The sequence below is a fragment of the Atta cephalotes genome (genome assembly GCF_000143395.1).
Source record: "Atta cephalotes unplaced genomic scaffold scaffold00030, whole genome shotgun sequence".
In the NCBI taxonomy this organism is placed as follows: domain Eukaryota; kingdom Metazoa; phylum Arthropoda; class Insecta; order Hymenoptera; family Formicidae; genus Atta; species Atta cephalotes.
The window spans coordinates 1,876,823-1,886,706 of NW_012130094.1; the positions used below are offsets into that span (position 1 = coordinate 1,876,823).

General features: G+C 32.7%; 1 protein-coding gene across 1 annotated transcript in view; it reads left to right on the plus strand.

The window, feature by feature from the left end:
* Window positions 1-9,884, plus strand: part of LOC105620876 (A disintegrin and metalloproteinase with thrombospondin motifs 18-like) — a 65,209-nt gene that overhangs the window by 38,575 nt on the left and 16,750 nt on the right. The window contains exon 2 of the mRNA XM_012202351.1: window positions 7,334-7,409. Within this exon, the coding sequence (XP_012057741.1) occupies window positions 7,334-7,409 (76 nt within the window). The remainder of the gene's footprint in view (window positions 1-7,333; window positions 7,410-9,884) is intronic.

Sequence of the window (9,884 nt, forward strand, 5' to 3'; positions counted from 1 at the left end):
TATATATATATATATATATATATATATATATATATATATATATATATATATATATATATATATATATATATACACATTAAATTTCATGCACATGTATACAAATATTAAATTTAATGTAATGTCATGAAATTAAAGTCTAAATTGTATAACTTAAAAGTATATTAAATTTCTTGAAATTTTTAATAGATATAAAAAAATATATGGACACGGAAAAATCAGTTTTGCTAATACATCTAAAAAAATTCATTTAATTTTGTTAGATCAATAAAGTAGTTATATATAGAACAAGTTAATTGCTTAAAACTTTTTATGGTACTCATTATGCTTGAGCTTACATAATTATTTTGAGTCCTACAAAATTTTGATAGTTCAATAAAATTATTTTCAGATTTGTATTTAACTTAAATTTTTAGATACTTAGCATAAAATTTTTTTCCATGTGTATCCACATAATGTTTTGTAATTCATCTTAAATGGATGCACAAAGAGTACAAATAAATTGATACATTTTGAAATTCTTCACGTTTCTGTATGTTGGTTCTGTACAGTCGTATCTTGTGTTTTTGCATCATTTAAATCTCTTTATTGGAAAACTGTTTTTCAAAATTAATTTAACTCGCTCTTTCATAAAAGATTTTCCGTGAAATGAAAACATCATTGAAATAAAAGCATTATAAACATTGTACTCTTATAGTATTTCATGCGAATTGGAGTATTTCTACGAAGGATTTCTCGAGAACGCTGCTAATTGCCTGTACTAGCGCGGCTGTTTATTTTCTCTCCTTTAAATTATAGTAAAATACTAGTGACGTTTATAACGATGGGCGGCCGCGCTTGAACAGGAGCTTCGGCGAAATCGGGAGGATTAACCAGCGCGCTCAGAATGGAGTTCGAGAGAACTGTCGTGGCCCAGTAGTGGAAATCCTCCTTAAGCCGATCGAGGTATTCCGATATCATTAGAAGAGCTATTCGAGACTCGCACATACGTTCCCCTTGTCTTTATCTCCTTATCCAATGGCGACTTCTCGTCGGAAAAAGGTTCTCGTGTCGAAGACATTGCTGTAGTGCGTATCGTGCATCATATTTCACGGTCATTTCTTTTTATGTCCGTTGCGCGTATATCGCTCCGGTTCGGGACCCGATGACGAAAACTCTCCTCGAGGGACCACCGTGATACCGAATTTAAGGCCCTCCCGCGACGCCGGATGCCGACGATGTTCACCCTTTTCTTCCTTCTGCCACGTCGGATTGATTTTGATGTAATTTCATGAGTGTTTGAAGCTTGATACATACATCCTTGACAACAATTTGAACATTAACTTTAATCTCAATTCGATTTAGTCTTTATCTTTTTCTAATTAAATTCTTAGAGAACTAGAGAGAAATAAATGAAGAATAAGTTGAACTGAAATAAAGTTAATCTATATTAGTGAAAATGGACTTAGTTAATTTATTAATAATTTTTAAATAGGTAAAGAGATTGTGAAGACAGTTCTAAGAGAAAGTGTTCTCTAAAAGTCTGCAAAACACAATTGTAGCTGTAACATATTAAACGCTTGCCATACAAATTTTATTTGGATTTAACATTGCGTTGTTTTATAATAGTTTAAAATTACACTATAACTCTAACTTCCAGACATATTTATGCGAAGTAAGCGCAGCGGCATATAACTTTTATTCGGCGAGTGTAGGAACTGGCGTAATTTTTACGATCTGTCGTAATTGCGCGGCAAGTGCCGCTTATTTATAATACGGGCGTAAAAGTTACAATGTGCAGCCACGCTTGAAGATGCGGCGAGAACTGTATTAATATATAGCACCGTTAAACCCGTCACGACCCGCAATTGTTTCGTCTGAGCACATACCACTAGATGAGAATTTGTTTATTGATGGTAAAATCATTTAATGACGCTATTGTGATAATAATGTCGCGCAATCTCTCAGAGTCTCAGAGTATCCTTATTTTGTTAGATTGCAATGTAATAGAATATATTTCTTACGTAAGATAGGGATGATATCACAATCTTACTTAAAAAATAATAATTAAAGAAATATGATTTTTTAATTATTGAGGATGAATGAATTAGGAGATGGAAAACATTATCCTTTTAATCGTTAAAAGTGAAAACTAATTTAACTTTATAAAAAAAATCATTGAAACATCACAGAAAAGATGATTAAAAAAATCGTAACTCAAAAAGGATGAAACAAAAATGACAAAAATTTGATGTATTAAGAATATATCCTTCCTTTTTGCTGCACACTATTTGATTAGTCAATAATTTTCTATCAAGTTGGAAAACAATTTCTTCCTTTTTCTGGAAATTCAATTTTTCAATTATATCACTTTTAAAATAAGAGAGTGATATATTGTTCAAATAATTTGTATATAGTTGCTTATAAATCGATTTCCTTCGTCACACACACACACACACACACACACACACACACGCACGCACGCACGCACGCACGCACGCACGCACGCACGCACGCACGCACGCACGCACGCACGCACGCACGCACGCACGCACGCACGCACGCACGCACGCACACACATTACATTTTATTTTATTTAAAAATATATTTATCTTTTTTTATATTAAGTGACTTTTTGATTGCATAATGTTTCCTCATTAGATCGGATAAATTATAATAATAAGAAGAATACGCACAATTTTAGTATAATATAAAATATAAAATTTATCTTTTTACTGCAATCTCTGCAGTCACAAAAAACTAATTAAATTTTATTTAACATTACACTATACATTTCCGCGTATTCCTTTAATTTTATGAATGAGAAAAACATGTTACATATCAATATTACATTTAATATGATTTATCTACGTTGATATAATATCACAATATTATTTTGTTGTTTTACGTTTGCTCGGAATTCGAGCTTTATCGCTCTGACCGACTTTTGATCCAAATTACTAAAGATTCGCGGAAGTGAAAGATGCGCCGACTCGCATTTAAGAGAGTATAGAGTTAATAATTTCCCTCTAGCGACAAAAACTGACTCTATTCCCCTTAACGAGAGTCATTGAGGCCTCTTGACTTTATGGTGGCATATCTGGTCGCGATTGACGTCCCTTGCTCGCCGTCAATAGGAGGATTCTGGTCGAGTTTTGTAAAGGCGGTTGAAACGCGCTGCTGCTTCTTGTCGATCGATTTTTCACATTCCTACGCCATTGAGTACAAGACTAGCATTGTTTGTCGTAAGTGCGAGATACGCCGCGCTGTGACGGACTGCGTGATAGGGGAAGTCGTAACGGGTCGTGGATACGGTTCATAGTTGTCCGTAGTTGTACTTTGTAGGCTCTTGTTGGAGAGATCGATCGCCGATACTTCGGCAAGAATTTATTTGCATTGTGAATCGTGCCGTGAAACGCGATCTACGATCGCCATTGTCGCTGATAAGTGCGGAATCTCTATTGGTGTACTCTCTTCTAAGCAGAAAAAAAAGAGACTGATACGGAAATAAATTAATATAGAGAATTCTGAATGTCAATTAAGAGTCGGAAAGAGCTAGATAACATCGTTGCTTTGCATCTGCAAGAGAATATATGAATGTAAATATCATCTATCAGCATCTCCTTTGAGAATTGAGATATATGTGACTGACTTTCTGCAGAATTAAAATTGAATACGCTGTTAGTAGCTGTTTCGTTCAATTTTTTTTTCATATTGATGTAAAAATTTAATTGATGTAGAATATCAATGCATATCTTTATCTTACCATAAAGCAACTTCTTTTTAGCAAATCATTTGTCTTTATTTTTCTTATGTTCAATTATTTTATATGTATATAATTATTAATTATTAATATGATGAGAAAAAAATTCACTATAGCTGAATTTCATATTTTAAGGTAAGGAATACAATGAAAGAATAAATGAAAGAATGAATTATAGCAATCTTACTTAAGAAAAAGTTATAAAATTTTAAAAATAGACTCTCGTCCTCTAAAGAGATTAATAATTACTTAAGTAATTAATAATTAATTAGAATTACTTTATTAATCAATTAATTATTTTATATAATTACAATATATTGATATTTGATATACACAAGTTATTTTAATTAGAGATATCGAGATAAAAAGATGACTTAACCAGGACAATTTTTTGGCCCCAAGTCGCTTCAATAGATATAGGTAATCGAAAAGAGCTTAGTGCGATCTCAGCAGCGAATCGCATCACGAATAAGAAGAGGCATGTAATGAACGATGGGAGTCGCTCGCAGCCGTGGCGTAGACAAAAATCAGAATTCCTCGTTCTCAATCCGGCTGCAATCTCGCGCGATCCTCTTCGCAGCGTGTCTGCAACAAGTAGGATCTCAGGGTAGATGACTACACGTGTTGGACGTCGCGTCGCGGACGAACGCCCTACGTCGCAATGCTTCATCGCTTGCGTGTGGTGCATCGCGAAAGACATGCCGCCCCTCGATTACGAGCGCGTCGCGCGTGTGGATATAGTCGAGATAGCACATTTTTCTAATTTCGCGAGTACACAACACGCTCACGTATGCACGCATGATTGCGTACGCGCGTCGTGCGCTACCGCTGGTTGCATCTCCCCCTCTCCCCCGCTCTTCTCCATCCCGCGTCAGAATGCCTGCCTCTTCTCTCCTCTCCTTCGATCCGCGGCGGCGCGATTTAATGATTAATTAAGCTTTCCGAGAAAACGCAACAAGTGAAACGTTATTAACACTTAGTGGCACAGTTTACTTGGATCAGCGCCGGTCGAAGGCTTTCCCCTTCGCCTCTTTGTATGTGATCTCTTAGCTTGTATACTCTTCCTATTCGCGCGAGAACTTTGACTCGGCTTCTAACTCGATCGATGCATGTCAAATTATTATAGTTAAATAAAAAAAAACCGACAAAAATACGAATATTTCGTATTTTTGTCGATTTTTTTTTTTATTTAACTGTAATAAATGGAAATAGATCGAGATAAGTGAATAAATATAAGAAAGAAAAGAGTCTTATTCAAACAGAGCGGATCTTACAAAGAAACCATTGAAATTGCCCCTCACTGATTTTGATAGGCTTTAGATATGTGTAGAGTGTAAACAAATATTTACTTGAAAATGAAATCTATTTTTTATTAAATTATTAATTATTAATTGTTTAACATAATTATTAATTATTAATTAATATTATTATTAATTGTTAATTTTTACAGGAAGAGAAAGCCACTATGACGTTGGAACAAAGTCATGTGCTTAAGAAGCGATGAAAAAAAAGTAATGAATTATAAGATACAGACAATAATATTTCCTTGTTTATTTTGACATTAAGAGTATAATATTGCAATCTTTGCAATAATTAATTCATAATTTGGATGTAAAATATTTAAGTCAAATATTGTAGTATCAGATTTTTCCTTATCTTAGAACAATTATCTTGCAATTTTGTGACTGTATTCAACTTACAGAACGGCGCTTTGACGCATCAAAGCATCTCACCATCTGGATTTCGCATCGGAATTTGCTTCCTCTTTCCAGTATCGCTTTTGAGTAATTTCCATGGAAAGATAATACGACGGCTGATATTTACGCTGGCATCAGAATTACGCATCACGGTCTATCATCGCCATATGCGTTTTCTATTTTGTCCGTATACGTTTCCCAGCTCGCAAACGCCATTTAGCGCTTATGAATAATTAACGTAGAGAAGCGACAAGTTGGTCGCAATTTCATCGTCTATGCATATTTTCTTCGTTGCAAATCTCGCTTGCTTACACTTCTCCTTTTCCTTTAGAAAGGCTGGAAGAAAGAAGTTCGGCCGAAGCTTTATTCACATAAAGCTAAATATTCATACATAAAATCTACTTTTAATGTATCTCATGTTTTATCTATCATTAAATATTTTAGTTAGATATATCAGGTAATATATGTACTATATTTTCATCACGTTTCTTTGTTTTTCTTTTCTTATATGCGGTATTTGTAAATCCACGAACGCGCTCTCAAGTTAATTCGTCAACCGAAAAAATGTCGTTTCCGGGGACTGGTGTGTAATAGTTATGCGTGGCAACGGATGCTGATATTGCATGTCGAGTTCGATCTCAGGATGGACGGGGGGAAGGGAGGAGAAAGAACTAGAGATATGTATGCGGTGGGAAAAATTGAGACGTGCGTATGGTGTAGTTCGATCGAGCCAAGATAAGTCAATGCGAATTGGTTATATCGATTGGCAGGATCTACATCTACGTAGGTAAGCTGCATTATTAATGATTAATGCCAATGGAAGCAACGTGTTGTCTGACCTATCAACGAGAATTACGTTTTTTTGCCGTTTTAGATAAGTTTTATTCTATGTTTTACTCTATGTATACATTACAAAATCATGTTTTTTTTTAAGCTAAATATGATGCTATATTTGCGTGAAATATTTTTTGATCGTTAATTTTTAGATATATTGGGTTGTCTGGAAAGAGGTTGAAGGAAAATTGAAACGCAGAAAATTTTAGTATACATTTATTAAATTATATAGGTTAGCCGGTACGAACTTTCCGGACAACCCAATATTTCTTTCTTATTTTATAATAAAAGTGGCACAACTAAAAAAAATTAATTTTCCAGGAAAGGGGAGAAACTACAATATTTTCTTGACAGAAAATTATTGACTAATTAAATAATATCGGCAAAAAGAATTATACTTTTAAAAACAATGTCATTTTTGTTATTTTTGTTTCACAACTTTAAAAAATCTACCCTTTTTATGACGATTTTTTAAATGAAATTAAGTTAATTTGCTTCTGATGATTAATAGGATAATGTTTACTAAATTCATTCATGGTAATTAACTCGAGAAATTTTTTTTTTAGTTGTGTTACTTTTGAGTAAGTAAAAAAAAAAATGATATGTGTAAAGGTTAACGCAATAATTAGAGGAAGAGGAAAAGAGATACAAACTCTATTTAATTGTAAATACATTTATTTTTATTATATTTATATATATATTTATATATATAAGTATAATTTATTGATTAACGCGCTTTTAGTGAGAAGAGAAATATATCAAAGCGCAAACGATTAAATAAAAGGTTTATCGCTGATATTATCGACTTCAATTCATTATTATCATTGCACATCTGCGAAAATGCGCGTTAGTTGTTCAATGAAGATTAAGATCGCATTCTTGAAATTTCTAACTCAATGAAAGCAGGCGAACGGGCGATTTTGCTGACGATAAAAGAGTAATTGCCCCGCTCGGCGCGAACGGTTTTCGGTCACGAAACTATAGATTGCACCCGCCATTATACTCATCGATCTTCGTATTTACAATAGATGGATTTATTCACTTGCCTCTATCTTTGTTGCAGATCGATTCTAACCCTGATGATGCTGAGCACGGCCGGTGTCTCGTCTTCCCATATACCCGACAAATATCCCATAGAAGTAAGTCTTATCTTTACAATACAACATTGTTTCAACTATTGGCTTATATTCTTGTTAAACATTCGCATTTGAGAATGTATGTTGATACATTTTTTATGATTCAATATGTTTAAATAATTTAATTTTATCATCGTTATGAATTAATTGGACCGATGGAAGAATGTTACTGAGAATATTACAAGACTGAAAGCATTACATTATTGCGAACAGAAGATAGATATGAAGGAATACTACCAACACTTTATGCATAACTATAATCTGTAGAAATTGTATCTAATCGTTTTATTAATTTTGTTAAATTTGCGTTCTTTACATTTATATACACTGAAGGATGATAATAATACGGTCGTATGTTCTAAGAATTTGAAATACATAAAAATCTGGCTTGTAGCCTCTTTTTGTTATTTATTAAAAAAATTATACTTAAATTTAAGTATCATTTTTTAAAATCAAATAAATATGTATCCGTAAGCAAATAGTTCCATTGGTACTATCTAAACAAATATTTATTAAAATTTCGTAATTTTTTTTTCAATGTGAAGATAAAAGTAATAAAATGTTATTTAACTCAAGGAATTGGATTACCATTGCTTTTTGATATCTAACAATGTAAACTTCGAAAAACAATCTCATTTCATTAATAATGACAAGTGATGGGGAACTAATTTTGCAGTATAGTTCGACGACAAGCTAGTTATGCTAGTTAGTAAGCTTTTACTCGGAATCAATGTCGTCGATTAAGCATCAATAGATAATCACGTCCGCGACAAGCTAAATTCGATCTCGCGATTGGCTATTGCGACAATTCCGTTCGCTTCTCCGACAACAATCCTCGTCGTACACGAGATGCATATTAATTCGATCCACTTGCGGGAATTAATACGCAATTACGTGGCACTATGCGAAGTGAGGGAGTAATTAATTGACACCGAAGGAGGTCCCTAAATTACGCTGGCGCAGAGAACGCGCCGGAAACAAGGCCACGTGGCGCGCGACACGAGAACGAACGTAAACACGGTCTGCATGCTGTGCAACAACCGCTGTCATTTTATAATTACACTTAAGAACCCATTTGTTCTGGACAACGTGTGTATTACGGATGACACGAAAATAGACGACGCAGGTTAGGAAATATAGCGCATTCCGGTTACCTGACCTTCATTTTAGGTCTACGTTGACATCAAGGTCGCTTCTCCGAAGCGATACACACTTCCGGAATTGCTTGCTTGAAAGACCGATACTATAATTTTCAAAGCATTACGTAATTCTTGACGAATTTTCAGCCGAGCTTAATTCTAGAGTTATAATTTCTCATCAGCTTTTCTAATGGAAAGAACAGTTTTGCTAAAGTATTTAAAAATTTAACTAGATACAGATCTAAAAGTAATTTTGTTGTACTATTAAAATAATTACGTAGGAAGTTTATGATAATGTTGCAAAAAATTTTGACATTCTAGCAATCAGTTTGAATATTCTGTATCATTATTTTGATAGCTTAACCAAATTATTTTCAGATCTGTATCTATCTAAAGTTTTAGATACTTTAGCAATATCATTGTTTCCGTGTTTCTTCCTTTTTTCAGGTATAGATTATGATCCGTATATTTATACTTCTGTTATATTTATACTTTTTTATCACCGAAAAAAAATGATACAAGTAAAAAATATAAAATTGTTCAGGAGAGAGGAAAAAGAAAATTGCGTATTTAAAAATTAATTATTTACGGCAATATTAAATATAAGTTAATTACAGTTTTACAAATTATTTTCAAATTTTATTTGTAAAAGTAATATCGATAATAATCATGTTTAATAGTATTATATTAGACTAAATTATATTAAAGTTATATTAAAAATTACTCTTATTTTAATTTGTGTTCCATTTTTCTCGTTTTCAATTCTTTCTATTCTATTTTCTGTTTGAATTCGATTAACTTTCATTTTTTTCTGAAGGCTGATAGATTTAAAACACAATTTGCACATAATATGAAATTCAAAAAGTTTTGACTTTTTGTGCAATATATTATATATTTTATATTATCCAATATATCTTATATTAGCTTTATATTTTCTTATATATTATCTATATGTTATCTTCTTATAATTATATTCTTATTGATTTGATATGAAAATCAAAATCCAGATAAAGTAATAGATAAACTCAATTTGATTAGGTTCTAATCAAGTTCGTGTCTTTCCCTCAATATTATTTAAAAAAAATTACATGAAGCATCCTTTCTTTTTAAATACGGTCAAAGTTTCACTGTAAATGCTTTGAAGCACTTGATTGATCAATCAGAGGAAAGAATTTTTACGAATTGATCAATCAAAGAATGTTTCAAAGTATTACGTTGATCATTCTCTCTCTCTCTCTCNCTGNTATCATTCATCTATGGTNTATACTATATATATATTACTATACTACTACGTACTACTACTACTTACTTACTACGTACTACTAACGTTAACTTTAAC